The 26,656-nt window shown below is 36.9% G+C and overlaps 1 protein-coding gene across 1 annotated transcript in view; it reads right to left on the reverse strand.

The window, feature by feature from the left end:
- Window positions 1–380: 380 nt before the first annotated feature.
- GABRB2 (gamma-aminobutyric acid (GABA) A receptor, beta 2) overlaps window positions 381–26,656 on the reverse strand; it is a gene marked incomplete at its 5' end in the record, with an annotated part of 63,336 nt that continues 37,060 nt past the window's right edge. The window contains 5 exons of the mRNA XM_010024004.1: window positions 381–1,354; window positions 4,964–5,014; window positions 16,905–17,149; window positions 18,246–18,398; window positions 19,687–19,824. Coding sequence (XP_010022306.1) covers window positions 1,007–1,354; window positions 4,964–5,014; window positions 16,905–17,149; window positions 18,246–18,398; window positions 19,687–19,824 — 935 coding nt within the window. The remainder of the gene's footprint in view (window positions 1,355–4,963; window positions 5,015–16,904; window positions 17,150–18,245; window positions 18,399–19,686; window positions 19,825–26,656) is intronic.

Raw genomic sequence — 26,656 nt, forward strand, 5'->3', positions numbered from 1 at the left:
TATAACCAACAACATTCATTTGCACAGTACAGATATGTGTGTGTGCATGTATACACACACACAGACTTTTACATACATGTAGCATTCCCTCTCCTTGGTGCTGTATTTTATATTGCTCTCCAGCTCTCCTCACCCTAGAAAAGTAGGGCAAAATTGCATCCACATAGAGAACTGATTTTGGCACTTTGGACCGATGATTTCCTTTCCCCAACACAAACCAGCAGCATATCTACCCGTTCAGACTTGATGCATTTTTACAACATTGCTACATTCCTCTACTGATCACAACTGCAGCTGTTGTGACTGTGAGCATATGTTCTCTCTTTTAAAATCCCAACAAAACTAGTGCTTTTTAATTCAGCTTCTGTGCAAATACCCAACCCTAATATTACCAGTCAAAGGTTTGGTTCTTTCAATAAATATCAGGAAATACCTGAATATGGTTGGGAAACCTCTGACCATCATCATCTTGGAAAGATGATAGGCACTACTTGTTTTCAAGTTTACACATTTAAAAGGTAAAGTGTATATGTTTTTTGTAAGCATGATAACAACTTAGTACACTCTCTTAAGTGTAGATGCATGACTCGGATATGCAGTTTTCCAGGGAATGGTATGTACTTCTGTCAAAACCAGAACTTGTTTCTCAAATGCCGCTCTATAATTTTTATCTCTAAACTCAAATGGCCATAAAAAAAAAAAAGAAGGAAAAAAACCCAAGAGTGAGGGACAATGAGACAGAAGTGATTGTCAAAATCCAATCTGCCTTCATACTCACAATGCACTTATATTTTGATAAGGGGATATGTCCATACTGCAACCTAACGTATTTGTGATTTAGCAGATACAAGCAAAACATTATAAAAACAGACCATAGAGTGGGCCAGCAACTAAGGTGTTTTAAAATAACTTTTTTTCCTGAATAGAATTTTTCTAAGTCCCACTTTTGGCTGTACAACCGATTTGAAGAGAAATCCAGTTCTTGCTTCCTGTGTGGCTTTGTTTCTTAGTTCACATAGTAAAGCCAATAGACAATATTGAAGAAGGAAAAAACAACAGGGAAGAATATGCGCGACCATCGATCTATGGCATTTACATCAGTCAAGTCAGGGATGGTAATTTTCAGTTGAGATGCACGTCTCCGTAGCCTACTTTTCTTCTGTGCCACATGTCGCTCCAGGGCATTGCGACCAAAGCTGTGTCTGGGTAAGCCAGCTTTCCGGTACTGGATGCTTGAAGTGTCATACGCCAGCATAGTGCTTCTAGGGTCCCCAAGCCCCATCACCGCCTCGGAGGCAGCCATCTCATTTTTAATTTCAAGTGTGCTCAACAAAATATTTTCATGTGGATCCATCTGTAAAAAATAAGGAAGCAGATTTAGCAAGAGAGAAAGGAAGCCAAATCGGTTGCAAACTGAGGCCATGCTGACAAAGGCTAGATCTAACGTTACTAATTTATTGGATGTCAGCCTGCCTGAAATACTTTAAGCTGTGACTATATTTATTGTCATTTATTTGTGAACTCAATGAGCAATAAGGCCAGTATAGTATATAGTATAATGTATATAGTATAATGGAATAAATAGTATTTCCCTAGACCCCATGTTCACTGAGCAGAAGCAATACCTGGAAAAGAAGTATATGCTCAGCTCTGAAAGTGGGATTCTGCCACTGGGTAGGAAATCTTGGGCAAATATTGAACTTTTGAGGGGCTTTGGAGGGAAATCAAATGGAAAAGGGTCTGCTTTGTTTTGGCTTTTCCTCTTTTAAATAAAAGCTTCTGCTCTAACAAAAACTTCAGGTATTCACAAGGTCTCTGCCTCTGTAAAATGAGGCTCAGAGCACTGCAGAAGAGAATGCAAATTTTCAGTCCCTATATCCCAACCAGGACTGCTGGTTACTTATGAAAACACACCGACACAGCCAAACTATACCTATGTGGAAACTCCATTCCCCAGTGCTAATGAATTTCACAAATACAGCGCATGCTGTGGAGACCTGAACACCGGAATAGCAGAGATCTGCAATTTCAAGCAAGGAAAATAATATCCAGAGTGTAATCACATCAAATATACATTGAACAGTTGTTTCAATGGGTAGTTTTAGCTACTACATATATTCTAAAGGCAGTTCAGTGAAAAAAAAATATTAATACAAAGTTGCAAAGAAACCCTTCAGACAAGCAAGAGGATTTCAAAGATGAGGAACTAATTTCTACTCTTAGGCAATCTGGAGTAGATCTGAAGTATGGTAGGAGAACTTCAAAATAATCCACTTCTAGAAAACAAAAGTAAGGTTATTTAGGGAGTTGTATTTCTCCTCCTCCTTCCCTCTAACTATGTATTTTGAATTGTGATTACAGAGCAAAATTAAAATACTTTAGAAACAATAACAGCTAATGAGCAGCTAAATAATTATGCTGACTTACTGATGGTAGTGCAGATATACTCCAGGCCAAATAAGAGATTAAATTGTTCCACAGCTCCTTTAAGAATAACTCAGCCACATTATTAATTTATCATGTAAATAATACATACTGTGATTATTATTGAAAGTGTACAAACTGTGACTTTTGTTGTGGATTTCTAAACAATAATATGGCATCAGTCTGTCTGTAATAATTAGAAGGCAGCAGCAGATACCTCACTGCACTACCCAATATATAGCACTGTGTTTGCCATTATTTTAACAAAAAAACCCCTATGTAATATTTCACATGGCACAGTGAGAGAACTTGGTTGAATACAGGGTTTAGTAGCATCCACTGCACAGTATTATGAACAGGAAAGTCAGATATTCACAAAAGTTTTTTGGACCTACTGAAACACTGTCATTTGAGTGATTACATCTGTTCAAGTGATGCAACTGGCATTGCCGAGATGCCAGATATCCCCCTCTCTCGTTTTTTTTTCCCCCAATACATGTGAGTTTGCACCCCTCTGGTTTCATTATATCTTAGTTTTAGATTAAAAGACTCAATGTGAAGCAGTCCAAATAACCTATTTTTGCTTGCTTTCCATCAAAGCCATATGAAATCTTTGAATTTTCTATGGTGTTAGGGAAATGAATCTTTTCTGAAAAGCATTGGAAAAATGGGAAAGTTGAGCTGGAACTCTAGAAAAATACCTTTAACAACTTTGTAGCACGATATGAGCATGGTGAGGAAACACCGTGTTCTAGCCAGGAAGGCCATCAAATAATTTCTCCTCTGCCTTAGAAAAAACTAAGGCAAAACAAGTATTTTGCTATTGTAATACAAACAAAAGCAAACACACGCAAAAGCTTTCAAATACATCTATAAAAATTCTAAAGAGAGCTTTTGGACATTTCCTTCTTATGAGTGTAGTTATTTGGAAAATTCTTCTGTGTTTTTGGGGTAAGACAAAACTGGTTTTCACTTTTGCTATAAGATCTCAGGCAAGTAATAAGACTTTCAGTATCCTGAAAATAAAAGCAATTACAGGCATTTGGCAATCATTGATCCCAAGAACATCCAAACACAACAGCGGAACTGTTTTACAAGAGGGGTGCAAAGCCACTTGGAAAGTACATTTTCCATAGTTTCACATAGCCTTAAGAAAAGAATAGAAACTTTAGTTCCAATGACATCAGGGGAAGTTTGACATACCATCCACTAATGCAATGGTTTTACCCCCATAGCCTGGGTTATTTTCACCTCAATGTTGTGCATTCTATGTTACTATTTTTGGGAAGATTTTAGTGCCAACAAATTTGTTCACATCTTAAATCTTCTTAGGCTGAATCTACTTGGAGTATTTTATCCTTTTGATCTGCAATGATACTAGAAATTTTAGTGCTCTTTATACTGGTATACTTTCTATGTAATGCAAATACAGGAAAAGTTATTTTAGTCCACTAGAGTTAGATCTGGACATGTTTTGGTGACATGGTATCACTTCTCCAGATGACTTTTTGCTTTGATTCTTTTGCCACTTCTGTTCTCATTTCAGTATACTTCTTAACACAGCAAAATGCTACAGGTATTTGGTAACCTTCACAGTAGATAGTAAGATTAATGATGTTGGGCAAAAAACCCAGTTAGCAATATTCTAAACTATCTTCTAGGGCAAATTATCATCATCTGCATATATCACACTGATAACAGAGTTGTAGCACATCATTTTTCAATATTCCAAGAATTTTTCAGAAGAAATAATGCAAAATACAGTAAAAATTAGCGATGGGCGAACCTTCAAGTGTTAAAATAGTCAGGTAAGCACCGCAAAGTTCAGGTGCTTCTCAAGCAGTAATTTGACCCTCCTGCACCTGGAACAGTGGATTGACCGTAACAACAACAGCATTTTTCATGGTATTTTGAATTCCCAATGTGAAGAACTCCCAAAGTTCCAATCCAGAAATACAAATGAATGTGAAAAGAGAAAGAAACAAACAACAATAAAAAAAAAAGCCCAGAAAGAAATTAACCTAACTTTTCAATCTTTGACAAAAGGTTCCTTGTCAGATTAGAAAGAGCTGGGAGTGTTATTTCCACCAAGTAGGTTCGCCCAACTCTAAATAAAACATGCTTTTGTAACTAAATGAATCCTGAGATAGAATGATAACGAATTATGTTAATTGTACAGAGCACCGCCCGTTCAAAAGGATCCCAAAGCGCTTTACAACCATTACAAAGAACCACTTCCCAGTGAAGCACAATCACCTCTGAGGTGAAATGTGGTGACTGACAGTGCAGAACAGTACACTATATTTTAGTCAAGGAAATGGAGAATGCTGTAGCCAATTGAAACTATGGGGTGGGTGAGTGGTGGTGGGGAATGTTAGGTAAGCAGAAAAGTTACAGAAATTGATATTTGGCCAGGTGCTTGGGGTTGAGATGACCACATTATAAAAAAAGTGCCATGGGATCTTTAATGACCATAAGTGGTCAGGACCTGAATTTTAAGTCTCTGAGGATAAAAACATTAGAAAACAATGAAAGATACCTTTGTTGAATACATTTCTGGACAATGATATGTGCCAATTATTCTTCTGTCCTGTAAGTTAATAAAATCAAGACCAGTTTCCTTAGAGATAAGGCAGCTATTATCTTTCATTTAAAATTAAAGCACTCTAGGGTAATAATAGGACAACTAATTAAATGATATAGGGACCTCTAAGCCAACAATTAGCCTAAGTATATTCTGGCTTCAGAGGTGCTATTACTGCCTTGCTCTGCTCCTCAAGGTAACATAACGTTGTGATGTAAATGTATTTTTTCCAACTGGTCACTTGACCAAGGAAGATATGATGATATGAAAACAATTGTTAAAATTATTCTGGGGAAAAAGTAAGTGTAAAAGTGGTTTCAAAAGGAGGTGGAAGAAGGTTAAAAAGATCTCTTGGTGCTGAAGGATTGTTCAACCATAGAACTAGACTCTTTATGGTGAACAGGAGAGTTCAAACTTAATGAAGAAATTCCCAGGGACAAGAAAGGATGGGAGGATGAAGATGAAGAAAAAGCAGCAGCAAGTACCATGGAAATAAAAAGTGGAAGCCAAAGGGGAGGAGAAATGACCAGAGTTAAACAACCATGCAAGAGGGTGGTGGGTTTTATATAAATCAATCTTATAGGTGGATGACAAAATATATGGTGGAAATGATATTCACTTCTAGGTCCAGGTCCACTGGAAGAAAAGCTGACTCTGGAGCCTTGAAAGGGTCCATGACCTTTTTGATGGCCTCAAACAAAGGGAACACAGAGGAAAGTGTAGAAACGTTACCATAATACATTCTTCTTGCTACCTAGAAATTCCAAAATGATGGCTTTCTTGAGGAATTCCTCTTACACTAATACATTAGCAACTGTAAAATACAAGGAAATTATAGGTCCCACACACATACACACACACACACACACATTATACATGTACATTAGGAATCCTCCAAGGATGACCAGATCTGTGAAACTATTAACATTGAGTAAACCAGCATCTTGGTGATTATGCTTTACTGTTACGCAAAACACAGCCTTATAGTAGGAGGGAAATTTATACTGATGAAAAGATATATTATTGACACTTTTCCTTCCTCATAGACCATTCATTTCCACCTATAACCTTCAACTACAGGCAGATACTGATGATTCATATTATGTCAGAATGGCTCAGAAACCATGGATAAAACAGACAGCAGGGCTGGAATTTCTGGTGGAAAAACCTTGTGAAACAAAACAGTTGTAAATTCAAAAGAAATATCCTTTTGTTATGTAGGGCTGCCACTAGCCAAAAGCAAAATATGGTGAGCTAATCCGTAAGGGAGAACAGATGTAGACAGTCTATTACAAAGAATAACACCTGAGCTTAGGTCTCATCATTTACAGGTCCTGTGAACTGACATTCTTAAGAACTGAAGATGGAAATAAAGATTCCTCTTACAGTGAAGACCAACATGACATGCCTAGACATGTAATTTAATTTGTTAAGACGTAAAGACCTCAGTACCATCTATAGCATAACTTTCTACCCCTTAGCAGCTGATGTTTGCTTGGAAAACCAGTAACATCCCATTCCTGACTAATCACAGTAGCTATAGCAAGCTTAGGTGAAAGTACAAAGTGCATGTAACAGGGATCTGCCACCTTATCAGCAAGTTTGACTTACTGATTAGGAACCACTGATCTCTGGGGATTGCACTAACTACACAGGGTAAGGTGTGGAAGGTAAATAGTCCTATATAAGCTGCTCCTAAATTCACTCTGGAAGAAAAAAGAATTGGTGATTTTTCAAATGGCACCTGTCTAAAGCTATATAGACATTTTTGACATAATAACCAAGTCTGCTGAGATAAAGCTGTATGAACTCATAAAGCACCAATGCCTGACACTCCAAAACATCCATATGTGAAACAATGTCCTTAAGAATGTAAAAAACACTGTGTTTCCACTGTCTGTACAAAATTGTATTTATAGCCAGCATTGCAGTAATTGTTTATGAAAGCATGTTAGCATGCATTGGCTTGGATTGCATTATACACCTAAGATTTGGGTCAGGCTGTAAAATGTGCAGTTAGAGGACAGTAAAATTAGGCTGACTTACACGCATATAAGAAAGTATTTAATTTGTACACGTCTAAAGGGATGCCCAGTTCATATGCTACATCAGTAATATTTTGTTATGGATACTGCTAGATAGGTTATTTCTGGGTTGTTTGGGCTGTTCCGCTCATTAACCTTGCTCCATCTTTACCTTCACGCAGGACAAGCAGTCTCTGTGGCATGCACCATGTCTCTCCTGGTAATTAGCATGTTTCCACTGTTGGTTGAAGAAAGATTTTGAGAAAAAAGTGTTTCTGCAATACTGGGAAAGAGGCTTTAAATATGTTCTAACAAACACAGCAATTTGGGGGGGTTGTAATAGTGTTGAAAGTATTAACTTGATTGAGTCTAGGTAAGCTTACAGCCTCAAGAGTGAACAACAAAGGTAAAGCAACATATTTAATAGTTACCAGTACCCTAAAGATGGGCAAATACTATAAAAGAGAGACTTGAAATCTGTATCCTCCTTCTTACCAGTTTGGGATCCTATCATTCTGATTATGTACACTTCTGATATGAATTTTGGATCACTTGAAATCAATTTCTCCTAAAGTACACGTTGCAAAAAGAAACCAAACATGATCATTTTAGACACTATAAATAAAGCAGAGGTTGACAAACAGTCATCTTCTACATTATAATAATATTTTTACCACTTAGTACCACCCTAGCGTACACAACCCAGTGATCTCAAGATTCACGAGCACAACTAGATTACATCTAGCACATACCATTTAGAGTTACAAATTATTTCTTGCATGGAAATTGGCTGACTCATGGCCGTTCAATTAAACCTTGGCAACCTCACTAGAGCTGATCTGCTTTGGGAAATCAATTCACCAAATTCACTAGCCAGATGCCTTCTGACTGCAGCTACATACATTTCTTCTAGTTCACTGTACATGATTTGCCTTATTTCCCCACAATTTGAAATAATGACGTGCACTGCATTAATGGATTTTTTTTTTGTAATCAAAAGTGTATTTAATTCAGGGTCACAGGTGGATGGCAGGTTTGTTGATGCACTACAAAAGCAAGAGGGATAATATACTTTAAAGAAAGAGAGTGTACACACACTGGTCTTACGTTAATTAAACATGGCATTCAAGGGAGCACAGCTGCAAAAAGAAAGCCTCACGCAGTTGACTTGACCTTTATTCAGATGTCATGTGGAATCCCACTACAGATCGTGGAAATAAATCACCTTCTGACTGCTTCTGCAAAATGCTGTGGGCTAAAACTGGAACTTCCTCAAATTTCACTCCTATCAAACCTCTGCTTTCAACAAAACCCAAAGAGGCTGGCCAAGCGCTCTGTGCATTGCTGATTCTTTCATATGCTAGTTGTTCCTTGATAATACATGAATGTAAATTTAGGAGAAAGGCTGAGCTTTTATAATCCATGCCTATTTTTGTTACATGTCCTTCAATAAATTTCTGCGTAAGGAACACCTTCTGACCCTGAATCCAGAGAACAAGTCCTCTAGTGCAAACTAAGGGAAAACTCTCCATGGAGGGGAAAAAAAAGAGGATGAATCCTTTCACTGAAATCTGGACAGTGGCAGTATTAGCTCCAGCAACACAGAGCAGTGAGGATCTGAGATTTTAGACTGAAACCTTAAAAGCTACATGTTTCCTTAGTGTTTTAATATCCTGTTCAGTTCATTAACTGATTCTGTGCATATAACCATTTAAAAAGTCCTCTTTTTTTCTATAAGGTTTTACATCTTGCTTTAAACATGTTTTGCATGCTTAGTCATGTTTTATACTAGAAGTACCTCTACCACATAAGGTAAAAGGTGCAGTTCTATGTAACAAGTACTGACTGTTCAGGTACCATTGCAATAATTCTTCCTCATTAGAGGTGCATTACATGATTTCTTCAGATAGAAATGAGCAAATATTGCTGTGAACTGAAAAGGCCAAAGGCAATCCAGCAGCAGATCAGAGGAGAAATAAAGGCATTAGGCAAGCCTAACCTAATGAGCATTGCTTTGGAGCGAGGTACATTATCTCAGGCTTGAAGCCCTGTCAATGCATCTTTACACCTTAGTCTGAAAATTGAGGAGAGCGACCTTGTCTGTTTGCAGCATAGCAAAAGCTATCACAGGTTGGCCTGCAAAGGGCCACATGTATATATCTATGGATTCACATTGGCTCAGGTGAACACACTCCATCTAATTCCACCCCTTTTTTGAAAAAAAGACATCTATGGTTTATGACAGTGAAAGAAATGCACAGGCTCTTCCACAGCACACTCTTCCACTTATTCACTAATAGAGTGATGAAGTCTGGAAGCTGTCATAGAAATGGCAGCTAGCAAAGCAACACCTGAGTTGACTCTGTGCCATTTCCAAGTGTGCTACCGTAATGAATGGCACTATTGGCACAATGAAACACTACTCAGTCTTCATGTTCAAACAACACACGTACATGAGCCAGTCAATCTGAAAATGGGCACTTGGAGAAGGAAGCTGCTGTAGGATCCCCGTTTCCTTGCTAGATTATACAGTGGCCAGAAGCCAGCCCAGTTGTGCCAACAACTGGCACAATAATTAGGCACGATCACTCATGAAACAATGAATTGCATGGTCTCCCTTGTTTTAAAACGCTTATAATGCAGTGGAGTTTTCTGAAATTGAAAGATCTGAAAGCAACTATTAAAGTTTTCTGGTTAAACCTGGTCAGAGTTTTCCTTGGTTAAAAATTTGTACGGAAAAGTCTCAGCAAAGGACAACTTGAAGGGGAAGAAAGTTACTACACTGAGTACAGCTGAGGGGCAGGTTAAGCTTCTACTTGTTTTTCCCTTGCCATCTCATCTCCTTTAGCAACTGTGTGATATAACAACAGTGGGTCAGGAGGACAATGAATTGCAAACCTGTATTTGTTTAAACCTTCTTAGCTCTCTAAGCCCTGTATTAACATTTCTATTGTTATTCAAATCTATTAATATGCTGTTTAATCTCATCATCTTATTGAAGATCCATGTTCTTTGCTTGGTACCCCAATATCTGATAGAAAAACATTGTTAGTCTGACAATTTGACTTGTTTGTGACTTGTCACTGTGTAATAGCAATTCATCCTAACATTCAGGTGTGCTGACTGAACACCTTACATAATACTAAGACTACTGAGTAAAGAATTGCCTGGTGTTTTAAAAATAAACTTAGTATATTTAAAAAAGTCTATGTTCAGAAGAAACCTTTATCTGAACACGCAGAGGTTAGCAATGTCAGTTCACATTTATCTGAAAAAAACCCAAAAACCAAAAAGGGACTGAATAAATCTGTATAACCACTTTTATGAAGCGTTGCATAATACGCTGACATTTTTCCCCTCTTTCCCAGAGGCAAATTGCTTTATTAATGCTCACAGTAACAAAAGCATGATTGCAAAATTAGAGAGTTTTATTTATGTAGCTTATGTTACCATGTACTTCAGGTATATAGGCTGTGCACTTAAAATGTCTCTGTGCTTTATGCTAGGTCAGAAACATCTAGGCTTCAACTATTACTACAACTCTATGCATTCTAAAACTATGTTCACTGATGTATTTACATTATGCAAAACATAACGTTACTCTGGGAAGTGGTAAATCAAATGACTTCTGAAGAATATAACAAACACATTTTATATAAAAAATACTAATTTGCAATAATTAACTGTTCTAAACATGGACGACCTAACTATAGAGGAAATAATTTAGAAATAATTTAAACACTACCTAAATAACATGCATGTAAGAATCAGAAAATTAGGACTAGAAATGGAAGGCAAGCTGCAGCAAATCATTATATGGTAATGCCTCCATAAGGTTTGATATCTGGGTTGAAAAAATGCAAGTATCACATCCTGTTTCTAGACAATATCCTGCTAAGGAAACCTTAGTGACGTGTCAGAAAAGACTGATAAGGTGCTCCATCAAGCCATGAATCTAGAGCCCTTCTTTTAACAAGAACCTTGATATAGGAACTGATCAATACTCACAGTGATTATCATCTCTGTTGCCTGACACACTTCCAGTCTTTGTTGCTTTGGAAGAGGATGGCATACAGCTGCTTTTCCATTATAATTACCCCTTGTCAAATGTACAGATGGCAAGATGCAAGAAGTACTTCTTTACAGAGGAAGAATCAGCCTTTCATAAAGCCCAGTACATTTACCATGGTCTTTACAGTGACAGTTCTGGTTTCCATTAAATTAGCACATAGCTGTAATGGAGGTTTTCTGATCTATCCAGAATAACAAATACACAGATATCATTGATATTGAAAAGCATTTCCACCTTATTCACACCTCCAGAGAAGGCAATTAATGTATGCAGTAGTCTGGATCAAATGAGTTAGACAAGCAACTGTGGGAAAAAACAGCCAAAGAAACCAAAAGATCCAACAGTAGCATAAGCAGCAGGGATACTGGGAATTTAGTAACACAGGAAAATACAGTGAGAATTCAGAGCCTGGGAGGTGATCTGCCTGAAAATCTGGAACAACACAGAGACTAGAAGATACATCAGACACATCACAGCAATCTGCATCAGTAAGCCCATCTAAACCGCAGTTCCAAGGTGGAAACATCCAAGGTAAAATTACTACATCCAACAATGTAAGAAAAAATGTAAAAATAAAAAAAATATTTTGGCTACTGGATTCTGGAAGAAACTTATGGGGAATAAATCAGTACTGAGAGAGCACCAAGAAGCTCAGTATTTGAACTGTGATAACAGAAATTGAGTCTACCTCAGAAATTACTCAGTTATACCAGCCTCTAACTGAGATCCTGGTTAGCCTAGTCATCTCCTTGAACACAAGGCTAGGCTTCATAAAGAAGAAAACTTGAAAGGTTGTATCACAGTAGCTTGTTTCTCTCCCCCTGCCCTCTCATCTCCCAAAGAGAAACAGAAACCAAAATTACAATTAGAAGGAAAGAAGCTTCACAGATGCTACTAGACCAAATCCTTCCAGACCATTTTTATGTAATTACAGAATTAACAGATGAAAGTTACGCATTTCAGTAAAGCCTTTGACACATTATCTTAAAACTATAGAGATTATATGTCCCAGATATATCATAGAATCATACAATGGTTTGGGTTAGAAAGGACCTTAAGATCATCTAGTTCCAACCCCCCTGCCATGGGCAGGGAGGCCTCACACTAGGCTGTGTCGGCCAAGGCTCTGTCCAACCTGGCCTTGAACACTGCCAGCCTCGTTTCCCTTTCCATTCCTTTTACCTAGTCACTGACCCCTACTGTTTAAGACCAGTTATAGCCACAGTTCCCTCTCTGTTTTGCTACCATCACAGGTGGCTGTCAGACATAGATAACAAATTCGAAATAAGAAAACCTGTCTCAGTCCTGTTGAAATACAAAGAAGATGCATGGTGTGTGCCGCTGTTCCCAACACAGGCAACAACCACACCCACAGCATCAAAGAAACACCTGCAGTGTCCTAGATAGCAGGAGCAGTCTGCAAAGCCCAGAAAGACCTTGTGTGTTACCCTCCTTAAAGAACGCAGGCTGCATAAATGAATGTTTTAAATAAGAGCCCTTTGTTTTGTTTTAAACCAACTGAAAATTCAGTCACCTGCCAGGTAGCACTTTTTGTTCGCTCGGTAGCAAGAAGCACCACACGCAGGCAGGTCTGTCCCCACGGCTGGACTCAAAAGTTGCGCTACACACCTCTGAACAATTACTCACAGGAAGACAGCTGAATGATATGGTGAAGCCAGAGGTTAGAATTTGGCCCTATTTTTTAACATATCTCATAATCATCTGGAAGAAGCACAGACAATATATTAGGTTAGTGTCCTGAGCCTAGGAAAAGATAGCATGAAATATGCCTACAAAGGATCAAAAGGATGCTGACAACCATCACCATTCCTATTTAAAATAGAAAAGTCCACAGAATAAAGCTGCATAACAATGGTTTATATATACTATACTTTATGACACGTTACTTCTTCAAGAAGAAATAGAACACTCCCAGTTTACATGTCCTTATCTATGCACTTGCAGTACTATGCCATTTAGAACAGAAGTTGTTCAAGATCTTGAGACTATAAAGACAACAAAGGCATTTGAAGAAAAAGTGTAAGGTAAGACCATAGGCTTGAAAAGACAGGTGAGTAAATGACAGGAATGCTATCTCAAATAAATGACTGATGTCTAGAGTAAGAAGAAAGACAGTGATTTACCTGTAAACAACAATATGACTGTTTACAGAGAGAACAGGCAAAAGACGCTGAGTTAAAGGAATGAACTGCTGAATGCAGCCTGAGAGGCTTCAAGAGTGAAACGATCATACACACAGCTATTTTAACCTGAAGTCATTGCAAAGAAAATTAAGCATGTCCAATCTGATTTAACAAGTCTGTGATAACGTATCTGTTGGTAATTGAGTCTGAAACTTCCTTGAGTTTTATGTCCTTAAATTTCTCCATGATTTTATTACTCAGGTTTCAGAATTCAAGCAGCAAAACAAGCTATATGCCAAATCCCTTGCAGCAAAACAAGCTATATGCCAAATCCTTTCTCTTCCTTCCATTATTCCAAACAGAGCCAACAATCTTTGAAAATGAGGAAGTATATGAAGTTAAAATCTTCTGTGATGAGTCAGACCAGATACAAAGAAGAAATTTTTTATTGTAAGAGTGGTGAAACAGTGGAACAGGTTGCCCATAGAGGTGGCAGAAGCCTCATCCCTGGAAACATTCAAGGTAGGCTTGATGGCGATCTGAGTCACCTGAGCTAGCTGAAAATGTCCCTGCTTACTGCGGGGAGATTGGTTTAGGTGACCTTAAAATCTCTTCCAATCCAAACTATTCTATGATACAAAAAAACCCAAAACAAACCCAAAATTACTATACTGGGCATATGATATGAAATCTAAAGAAAGATTTGGCCACAGTTTCATCTGGAATAACTCAGGGGAAACTCTGCAGTCAGCATGATGGTGTTTGCTCAAACAGAAGAAATGGGACATTGTCCTCCTGCGTCATCAAATCTCCAAGGGATTACACTGAATTCAGCAGATACCACAGTCATGGAAGAAGAGCTTTTGTTTGTTGTGTTTCCATTCTGTTTTATAGGCTCTTTAATATCTTCTGAATATCACTGAGCAAAAATAAAGAGATTACAATGTCTGTGCCTGCCCTGAAATCTCTCCATACCAGAGAATTTGACAGCATAAATGGGGTCTGTATTAACTTCCACTTCAATTTTGCAAGTAGCTGTGGGTGGAAGGACTAAACAGCACTTCTCACCACTTTTTGTTCAAGAAGTAAGAGGCTGTTACAAAAAAATGGTGTTGGAATCTGAAGAAATCTATTACAGATTTGCTGGTCTATAATGTATAAACAAAGATGTTTCACTATAAGCAGCAGTTCCAATAACTATTTATCCACCTTCTTTACAATGTCTATGTAGAATGCAGTAACAGAGCTGTATAGAAGCTTTCATTCTCATGTTTTGAGGTTTATTACTCATGGTATTAATCTTTTCTCACACAGTATTTGATAATCTGATAAATTCATAACATGCCATGTAGTGATATAAGAGGAATCTAGTAATATCACAAAAAACCCCACTCATACTTCATAAAATTAGTCCTTCAGTGTTGGATCCTAATTAGAGATTAAGTTTGGTTAGTCCCATTTCTAGAATACTCTCGGTTTTATGAAAACCTGCATCTGAACCAAATTCAGCATTACGGACCCATTTCTGCTTCCTGTATATTAAAATAATTATATAATATTTGTCCCCCTTTCATAGATAAAAGATTCAGGTCCATTAAATATGAATCTGTTTTCTTGCTGCTGGTCAAACAGTAAGAACAGCTGTCAGCTCCTTTCCTCCTCCCCAAAGCAGTCTATGCACAGTAGGACAGGTTCTCTGATCAGTACTGTTCTCTCATTCTCTCCTATTTGATTCTTTATCTATTGCTTAAGGGATTACAAACCTGATTATTAGATCAGAGTCTATCTGGATACCAGAGCAGAACTGTCCTAGACTATGAACCATGCTGGCCTGGTATATAAGCAAATGGCTCAGTATAACAAAATTCAAATGTCGTAAAGTTGTTCCCAGTGCACTTTAGGTTAATCCTATAGGCTGGTGAATATTTGCAACCGTTATTGTAATTAATTTACTCTGCTGACTGGATTGGATTAGTGCACTAGTTAGTGCTTTCAGATACTAGTTCATGATTAGCAATTTGCCACTAGACTTTGGCGATTCTGTTACATGGCTGAAAGATCTATTGCATGAATACAGATATAGAAAATACCACCAATGAAACAGTACACAAAAATTATATGTAGGTGGTGACACCCTGGCACCTATGGACCTTAAATTTCCATTGATGTTAGAGGAAAGACTTCAGGTAAATGCAGGTCTAGTTTCATAGAAATACCTACAAGGTTTCTTACTTAATAGCTTTGATTGTTTAAAGGGACACTGCTTTAAAAAATAAACTTACAAATTAAATTAAAGCTTGCAGTATTTTTTCCATTGCTGAAAATCACCAATAGAAAGAAAAAAATTTACAGTGTCTTCATGAACTTTACTATGGTAAATGGTGATCTATGGTACCAGAACATCAAAATTAATCTCATCATTATGCATTTGCCTTCGTTCATTAAAACATGTTTCTCTCAAATTAAAAAGAAAATAAATTAATGAATGGGTGAGATGTGAGCCATGACAATATAATCCTTCATCTTAGAAGACCATAAACTATAACCTATAAACTGTTTTATGCTATCAACATGTGATGGATTAGTGCTGTTCCAGCAAAATGGAACAAAATGTTCTGTCTGCAAGCACATTGTGGTAGTGTAGAAGTTCTGAACAAACATGAGAAATTCCACTAGTAGAGCTGTATGAAACTTTTGTTTCCACTTCACAAATAATTACTAGTAATCACTTGGTTTCTTTGTGATTTAGATTTTTTCTTTTAATTCTGAGTTGTTTTTTTCCCATTGGAGTAATCATGTCAAATTACAAATTCAAAAAGCTTTCCATGCCAAAAAACCCCCAACAAAACAAATGAAATAAATTAACTTTATTTAACTTTCCAATTTTGCCTTTATGTGAAAGCTTATACATTTCACACTGAGTACGTTTTTAGCATTCAGCCCAGATTTGCCACTGTGTGCAACTCATCCAAAATGGTCAAAGTGAAAAATGACAAGTGCTTTATGATAAGTGCTCCATTGTCATTAAACATAATGGATATTTTTTCCAAAAGTGTGTTTCTTGGCAAATGTATTTTCTGCCTCAATTCTCCATCCCCAGGGAACCATTTTTAGATTTAAAATGAAGTGCACAGCACATTGATGTTTTATTTCTGAGCAGTTTCTCATTTAGTCAATAGTATCCTGGGCCATTATACATTGAAAATATGCAAACTTTTCAAGCTTTAAACACATCTGTAGCAAATATTTCTTATCCAGGTCATCTGAAAGATTTATGAAGTAGGTTAAATTTAGGTTTATTTCCAATGTTCCATACAGCTCTTACTAGAATATCAGCTATAGCCATCATTTTGGATTTGTTCCTCTGGAAACAGATTAGACTTATTTAACTCTACATCCTGACTGAAAAAAAACATCTCACAATAAAGCTTAACTGAGTTCATGCTTTAGAAAAAAGTAATTCTGTTTTCCAGGCTAGAGGGCAGCATTTATTGCTGAGGTGGCTAAGTACACTGCTCAGCAGAGCTAAAACAAGATCATAATAATCCCACTCCATTCATTTTCTACAACAAATTATATTTTAAGGCTCTGTCTGGCAGAAATGAAAGGCTGCCTTCTTGGGGCAATGCTAAAAACAAATCCCTGTTTCAGTTTACCTTATTGACATCCATTCGCAACTTCTCATTGTTGGCACTGGCAGCTTTTTCTGCAGCTTTCTTTTGGCGCTGAGGTCCCCTGCCAAAGAAGATGTAGTTGACCAATGCATACTCCAGCAGAGCCATGAAAACGAAGACAAAACACCCCATAAGGTACATGTCAATGGCTTTCACATATGGAATTTTGGGAAGAGTCTCTCGAAGATGGGTGTTAATTGTTGTCATTGTGAGCACAGTTGTGATTCCTGGAAAAAAAGAATGGACATGTCTACTGATTGAATTAATTTTAATTTTCTAGTACATAATGTTTAAAAGCTTGAGCTGAAAAATTCTACTTTTTTTCCTGGTAGAAGAAAGCCCACCCCCAACCTCTATGTTCTTTATCTTTGTCTTTAATTTTTTTATACAGCAAAAACAATTACAGCTCTAATAAACTGCATTCAATCAAGCAGTAGTTGGATTCTATGAGTATGTTTTTAGCCAGCTAAACTGTAAGCTTCTTTAATAACTCTCATTTATAAACTACCAGCCTAGAGTCACTGTTATCTTGCTTTCCTCCAGCATTTTTAGGATGTCTGCAGTCCTGAATTCTTATACAAAAATGCTACACAGAAAGGCTTGGTAAAACTCAGAAAGTATTCTATAAAGGTAAAATGTCATGTCATCAATTTTGTTTTTTATAGTAATTTACTTATTTTAGCTATATGAGAGTTGTACTGGCAGAAATCGGTCTGATTTATACAATATTTGGTAATAGATACTAATTAATTTTTGTAACATGTTTGGATAGTCTGATGAGGACATAAACAAGCATACATGGGATTTGTGATGGGATATAAGAGTACTCTTATTAGGAGCTTAATTAGGGAAATGGTTTTCCTTTTAGACTGTAACGTAACAGTAAGGAAAAAGAAGCCCTCAACTTAAGGAGAAGTTAGCTATACAACCCTAGTAAAACTTTATTTAATTCATACCTGAAAGGAAAAGCAATTTATAATCCATAACACAGTGCTGAATGTGTATTCTGGGCTGCCATGGGCAAAAGCAAACTAAATGCATTCTCTTTGGAGAAAAAAAAACAAGCAGTAAACCAGAAAATGTTGGGACAATTAGGCTAATTCTGGTTACAATGATTATACAGTTAGCTAATTCAGACATGAAATCACTTTAATTTTTATTTAAATTGTGATGATTTAAATCCTGATTCAAATAAGACAAAGCTTAACAAGCCAGACATAAAAGACCTAACATTTATTTTTCAAATCATGTACTATCCACTAAGCCAGAAGCAAGAAGAAGCATTCAGTTAATGCACAATGCATGACATGTAAAAATGCCTACCTAAAGCAACTCTTGCAGCTGAAGCATCATAATTAATCCAGAAGGAAACCCAGGACAGGATAGTGATCAGAATAGAAGGCATGTAGGTCTGCAGAATGAAGTAACCAATGTTTCTCTTAAGTTTAAAGCTCAGAGACAGCCTTGGGTAGGCACCTAAAAGAGAATATTTGGTATGGCCATAATTTACTTGTATAAAGCCTGAAAACATTCTTCTGTCATTTTAATTTGATTGTTTCATGCAACTTAGAGTATACAGAGAGTTGAAAAAATCCAGGATAATCAGTTGCAGAATTTCTAGCAAGAACTGGGATTAAATAATCTTTTACTCTAAAGGTACAACGATGCTCTAGATGCATAATCATAATATTCAACAACAATCAAATTACATTTTGGAGCATCAAAGCATAGCAATGTTTCTTCAGTGCCAAGCAGCAGTATGTCTACTTCAGTGTAACCTTTATTCTAACCTTCTCTCCAAGCAACACAACACTTGTCCTTTGTCACTGAACACTAGAAACATTTTAGTGTATGAAACACTTGTTGAAATGGGTGCCTGAAGATCACTATCCAAGTCCCATTTCTGCTTTTAAAGAATTTGGGATGCACAATCTTCCGTTCAAAGATGATTTCTATCTATACCTAGAAAGTGAGTTTCAAAGATTTATTTCTCTTTTAAACCTAGCAGCTTCCTCAAGGAGGTAGAGAATAGCCCATAACAACAGGCCAACCCAACTCTTGTCTCTCTTGAATGATTTATCATGTCACTGAAATGTTCTACTTGTTCTTGTTGCTGGTTTTGGTGTTTTGGTTTGGCTTGTTTTTTGGGGTTTTTTTTTGTTTGGTTTTTTTTTTGGGGGGGGTGGTGGTGGTGGTGCTGTTTTTGTTTTTTTGGGGTGGTGGTTTGGTTTTGTTTTTTTTAAATGAAATCCAACCTTATTTTCTACTTCTCCTCACAAAGCATCTTTTCAGCCTTCAGAAAGTCGTATGCTTGCTTGTCTAGGCTAAACACCAAATCCTGGGGAACAAGGATTTTACAGGTTTTCAGCAAAGACGAATAATTAGTCTATCCACAGCTTGGCACAAGCAACATCCAGAAATAGTAAATGTTCCTAAATTTCCTACAGGCTGGGTTACTCCTTACTGGGGTTAGGCATGGAGGTATGTAAGTGGCTTAATCAGTTTTCATAGGAAAACAAAAATACAGCTTACTTGACTGAGCCTTAACATGACAGACTACTGTATCCTCTTCATATATTAATGGCTGATGCCTTACAGTATGAAAGCCGTAATAAAAACCGCTCCTTTCAAAATTCACAGTTGCTGCCCTAATTTATTTCTGTTTCTACGATTTTTTTCTCAGATCCTGAACTGCACGTTAAGAATTAACCCACTTTTAAAAGTCTTCCCAGTCAGTTCCCCTTCTAGCTTCCCCTCCACAAACCTGTAGAGAAAACAACATTCTTGGTGATAAGCTTGTAGTCTACAATGGAGAACTGTGGCAGTTCGATCTTTGTCACTCCTGTGACTGCGTTATCACCCCCACGCCAGTAAAATTCAATGTCATCTGTTGTATAGCCATCTATGAAAACAGGAGTAAACAGTTAAGATACACATAGCTTCTGAAATCATGAAATAACTTCAAATAGATTTTAAAATGACACCATTTATAACATAATAGATAAAAACAAACAGAGACATATATTCTAAAGAAAATTTTGAATGGAAATCTTAGGTCTATTTTAATCTTTGGGGTTTTTTTTAAAGATATATTATATTAACATAGCAAACCTTTAAGAACAAATCAGGGCTACACACATCCCATATATAGATAGTAACTGTACATTTGGCTTAAGGTAACTTCTAATCCCAAGGCTGGATAAAATAACATTGGTTTGCTGTAATTCCAGCCCCTAGGCTGAAACATCGGCACTGGTAACAGAAAGATGATCAGGTCACAGAGAGTTGTCTGAAATAGATGCTTTTCTGTCTTGTGCACCATGATCAGCAAAGGAAAATGGACAGTGAGAGTAACATGGGTGAAAAGTTCAGCTTATAGTTATCTCGTATTTGCTCTGCATGCTATGTAGTTAATACTCTTACTATGGATGAAAAGGACAAACTCTAGTTCAAACCCATTTAGACTTTCCTTGTAAATCCAGCATCATTCTTTTTCTGAAAATGGCTCGAATGCAACAAAAGCCAGTCACATTCAGTGAGGCCGGAAGCAACTGTAGCAGATGCAACAGTCATCGCTGTGGATGGCAAAAAAACACCCACAAAAACACCAACCAACCAACCAAGAAAATCCTACCACCCACAAGAGAAAACAGAAGACAGCACATGTTCACACAGTCATAAAACATATGCATGAAATGTGAATCTGGGTTTGCCAAATGGCAGCTTAGCTAACTTGCATTCTCTGGAGCTGGTACACAGAACTGATCAGTAGACATTAGAAACAAATCTGCTACAAAACCAAGAAGTAAGATATTCACAAAGGTTTGTAGTCTTTTAAAGGTTTAGTTGTTGAAAACTGTAAAGCAAAACGAACAACTCGGACATGGAATAATGACTATGACTTTTGGGGAAACGGACACAGTAGAATGATATATATGATCTTGATTTCTCACCCACAGGCAAAGGACAAAATTATATACTAAAACCATTTTAAAGTGCTCAAATAGCACTTAATTTCAAGGAATAATGCAGATTATGCATTTTGTGATAACCTAGAAACTATAAAACTGTTTCCATGCATCATTAGTTTTTGATAACCCAAATATAATCCAGGCATACAGCAGTGGCAGAAGACAAGCGAGTTTGAAGTTATGAAGCCAATAATCCGTAAAAACACTGAAACAACCATAAAATCCATCCAACATACAGCAAACTTTAAAGTATTTTGGTAGTTACATTCTTACAGCATATTGATATCAATTGCAGTTTTTTGTATTCTACTTTTAATTCTGTCTTTCATGGGGTTAGCAGCAAATCTAAGGTAGTTTGAGGGCAGAAAATGGAAAACTGATTTCAGGAATGAGAGCCATCTTATTCATACAGGATAGATTTTGAACAGCTCATCAACATCAACAATTCAAGATGGAACCCACTCTGCTTTCAAAGCTGCTAACATTCACAGCAAAACTGATGAGAGAACAGGGTTTTTTTAATTTTTGTGAAATAAATTCTTTCTTAATCTTTACATTACCCCAAAGCTCAGCAGCTCTGGCTGATGACAACAACCAAAGAAATATAGAAGCCTGTATCTTATAAACAAGGGAGAAAAAGTGGAATGTGGAACATGATATGCTTTTGACATATCCAGAACTCCTTAAGAAACAGAATTTAAACTACATCAGCAAATAGCTTACATCAGTGGTCACTGATTAGTTTCCCCTCATACCTTCTCTTGTTTCACCATAAGGAGATTCATCAAACAAATAATTGAACATAATCTGGAAGCATAATATTTAGCTTCCCTACTCTGTTTGGACAGTGCAATCAAAAGAATCTCATAGATATTATGTTACTTGTTTAGAGCCTAAAACAACAGAGGGCTGAAAAGGAGCCAAGATTACTTGTGTTTGTCACGAGGTCCATCTTTGTAATCAAACAAGCATTATCTGTGACTCCACCATCATACCAATGCTTCTTACACACTTTGTGATATCAAGTATGTTCAAACCTGCATTTTTCATCATCAGAACTCATCAGTTGAAGTTGTCTCATGAAGACCAACATGTGATTTAACTTTTCTGTTTGCTTACCGCATCTGTGCACCCCACGAAGAATTGTCTTAGATGAAATTTACAGCACAAAATTGTTGCCTGTTGCCAAGAGATACTGTATGTAGAGATAAGAATAGCTTTAGCATAATGATTTCCAATAGCTATGCAAGGCATCCTTAGTTCAGTCAGTACTGTTGTTAGAATTGGTTTTGAATTTTCTATAGCATCAGTTGAATTATTTTAAAAAGTCAAATTACAGACTCACTGGGAGATTAGAATTGTTTTGTTCTCACAAGGAAATAAGGTATTTTGCTGCTTAGTTATTATTTTCTAAGACTGCCTAATTATATGAGAACCTCCCTCCCTTTCCCTCGTTTCTTCAATTAACCTTGTTCTATTTCCACCACGTATAAAGACAGCAAAAGGTACGCAAAGGAAGAGCAAGAGCACAATACCTTAAAAGTTTATTTCCTTCAAAAATGACCTGAAATACTGAGGCACTTTTAAGTATTGAACATTTCAAGAAATAAGGAAATCTTGTACTTCACCTTGTAATTGAGATTACCGTGGTTTCTGAACTAAAAGACATGAGCTGTGAAACACAACTTGGAAAGCTTTGACAATACGTTGTAATCTTTAATTTAGCTTTTTGACATTCATAAATTCTTGTGGTATAGGTTTATACCAAGTTCTGGCTCTGACACTGTGAATCACTGACATTGTGAATCACTGTGAGTCACTTGGTAACTCCCCTCTTCTTCCCCAGGTTTTGGGTCTCATCCTGCATAGCCTCATCCTCCATTTCTCCAGTGGATACCTGTAAAAGCTGTTTTCCTGCAAATTATTTCCATGGAATGAAGGCATTCTGTCCTTTCTATAAGGTACATTGGACATTACACTTACTCATGTACCTTCTCCCAGTGGAGAAGCAGCTGTTTGACAGGAAGGAAAATTACTGTTAGCACTGGGGCATTGGCTGTTGACAAGCTGATTCCACTCTCTGCAGGATACTAAATTTTAAGTACCACTAGATCTGCTTCATTTGCTTTAAAAGGTAATTTTCCAGGAAGATCAATGGTACATGGATGGAGGTCATTAATGACTGTGTTCATGGCAAGACAGACCCACTTCAGTAAGACATTTGAAGGGAACACATTTGTTTCGGTATCTGTATGAAGCACAAATCCTTCATTCTGCGCACTAGGTTCTTTGGTCACTTTTTCAAGTGCTATGTGGTATAAGGAGTATGTGCAGATTCTGCAGACCTGAAATTTATCAGGTTGTCATGATATCTTTGGTGACAAGTCTATCTTCAGGAAGAAGGCAGACAGCTTACTTAGGTTTCCTTGTCTGTCACCAATTTACATGTCAAGTCTCACTTCAGGCTTTCAGAGAGAAAAAAACCCCAGCACTACAATAAAATAAAGAAAAATTAATAAATTGGCTGATCTTGAGATGTGAAAGGAAGTATATGTTATGAAAAATATAAAATAACATCCTTGGAGAGTTTAGAAAGAATAATATTACATACCTTGTAGTGAGGATTCATTCTTCCTTTGTGATACTGCTGAGTTTTAGTCTATCTCAAACACTGCTTTCCAACAGCAAATTTCAGATGCTAGTACCATTAACTGAACTTGGTGGGATTAATTTGTTTAATTAAACAAGGTAATTTGTTGAATTTTGAGGTAATTTAAGGGTTAAACTTCATGACTCATAAGTAAATCTTTTATTTTTCTTTCTGACAAAATAAAAACTGAAATAAGTTACAGCAAAAAAAAAAACCCACTTTTTTATATAAAAGAAAATATGTTTATGAAACGGCTTTTTTTCTGTTAACATCTATTAGTAGAACTATATGATCATACAGGTTCACAAAGGAGTAATCCAGTACTACTGGATTTATGTTCTAGCATGCTGCGAAACGCTTCAATATTCCCCCTCTACGAGGAAGATGTGATCAAGCTTCTCACTGTATTCTCACAACCTTAGTATTAAACAATATTGACAACTACTTCCTAAGGAGACCTGAATTCCTCTGAAAAACTCACCCAGAAGTTCAGATCAAAGTTTCCAAAATGCACAGCTCTGGGCTGCTTTGGGAGGAGTGTGCAGAATTCCCTGCTGCTGAAGGTACTTACGCTGGGGAAATGCTAAGCTGAGACTTTCACACTGAATAACAAGACTTGTTAGTAGATATCAGTAAGAAGAATTTCAGGAACTCTCATAAAGCTTTCATTACAATTCTCTCTCTGTCCAAGAAGGATAAATTATCCCATTCATTTCATAACATGGAGAAGGAGAGCAAAGAGTATCATAGCCATCTGCACATGAAGGCTACTGTGTACTGCTAAAGCACCCAAAGATAATTTGGTGTAAATCTAATATCTGAAAAACATCTGCCAGAAGAGAGAATAGGCCTATTCATGTCTATAGTGGATGCTTTACAGATATTAAAGTTCAATTACTTGTGCAAAACCCCAAACTTCATCTGCAGGTTTTTGAGACTTATCCAACTGGACTTACAAGTTAAAATTATTTAAAGACAAACCAATTAAAAATAGCAATAAGCAGTCTAGAAAGAATTATCAGTGGCTCTTGACAAGAAAAAGGCAGAATTTATATCAGCTCGATTACTCCAAACTACCTCATCACATGCCAGTAACGTAGAAAGTAAAGCGTACTAAAACCAAAAATGCTGCAAGCCATTTTTGCAAGAATCTGTGTTTAGCACAGAATACTATTTGATTTAGATTGTAAAAGAAATGTTGTTTTACTATGTATTGCATTTTATGTAGCACTGCCACTAGCACAGGGAATCTGATTGATTGCTTTTTCCTAAATCATTTATATATCAGCAGCAGCACGATTTACTTCACATTCAGAAAGTTCAATTTCTCACTTCTGTCATGCATCACACATCTGCAGTCAACCAAATCAATACATTGTCCTGGTAACACGGCACCAATCCTGAGAGAAGCAAAGCATTCTCGACTCCCATTAACATGGACAGGGCGTTTATCATTGCCTGTACTTCCAAGGAATGACAGATGAAGAAGTACGGTAGAAGAAAAACAAACAACTACTAAAACATAAAATGAAAACCTCTTCATACACAAACTACAGAACCACCTCATCTTTTTCCAATTTATTTAAGAGAAGTCAAAATTTGGAAATTGTTTAACTACAACCAACCTAAAATGAAAGTTGTAGCATTACTGGCAGAGCATGAGAGTATTCAGGTGCAAGACAGTTATCAGAAACACCACACAATAGAAAAAAAGAAAGCCAACTTTTCTAAAAAACTCAGGATTTATCAGTAGGATTCACTGCCTCATGATGCTTTTGTTTGTACACAACAGCTGGGCAATATTTTACATTGATGTATAGATACAAATACAGACCTACAGCGCACACACTATGTAGGAATTCAAGTAGTCTGTATTACTAACACTATGGTATCACCTGGAGACTACAGATAAGACATTTGTTAATTTGTGGAAAAAAATAATGACATAAACATGCAAACCAGTGAAAATGGGGCTGAAACATAGAGAGGATTCTGAGGCCATGCAGGTTAATAACCTCACTCTGCTCTGAACCATCAGCAAATTGTCAAGCATAGCTGGAACTGCACTGAGCAATATGCAAACATCCAGCATAACATCTGAGCCAAGGAGAACTACTTGAGCATTAACAATGAGACAAAAGGGTCCTGCTGGGAATAGTCCTAATCCTAACTCCATCTGCTCAAGTTTTTTTGGATTAAGTGTTCTGCTAGCTACATCTTCTATCAGCAGTTCTGGACATCATCAGCATGGAAGTACAGTGAAGCACAATTTGGCCATTTCAAGAACATTTTTGCTCGGCAGGTCTGGAGGCTCAGTGAAAGCTGGCATTACACAATCCTTCTGCTCGCCTGAGGTATTTGTCTTTTGCTCACTAATATAAAACACATAAGAACTCATCTTACAGCTAGTTCTGGAATCAAGTACTATTATAAAGCAACAATTTACAAGAACTGCAAATTACAAGAATTTACAAGAATTGTAAATTGCTGCTTTAAATTACAAAAACCAACCAACCAACAAAACAAACCCAAAAAACCCCAACCCCCACAAAATTACTTTACAATAAACAGAAATCTATAAACTTACAAATAGGGAATGAATACGAAGCTACTTAGCTCTGCTACTGTTTTCTTTGTCTAGCCACTCACAATACAGTAGCTTCCCAAAATAAAATGGAGAGAACTGGTGGATGGTGTCTATACCAGACTGAATGTTTTGATTAAGAATATACAAAATATTCTTCGCTGACAGTCTTAAAACATATTAATTTATTTAAATGCAGGCCACAGACTAATTGAGGAACATGACAGCTACAAGCCCTGCGCCATGAGATGAATGCTACACAGACATACTAAATAAATGGTTAATCCTGTTTACATAACAGATCATGGAACACCTTTAGTAGCAATATCTATGCATTTTATTTATTTTTAAATGTAGAACCATCATTTTCTCATTTTTCAAAAATTCCTTCAGCAGTTTGGCATTTGCACTGAGCAAAGAGCAAAACTACTTATAAAAATCATAAGTAACATGTAAAGCATATTTTGAAAATCCGAAACCCTTCAGAACACTCAGACTTGGTTCACTGCATCACACTTCATTCTTCACC

This window comes from Nestor notabilis, unplaced genomic scaffold, assembly GCF_000696875.1.
Source record: "Nestor notabilis isolate BGI_N333 unplaced genomic scaffold, ASM69687v1 scaffold12001, whole genome shotgun sequence".
NCBI lineage: Eukaryota > Metazoa > Chordata > Aves > Psittaciformes > Psittacidae > Nestor > Nestor notabilis.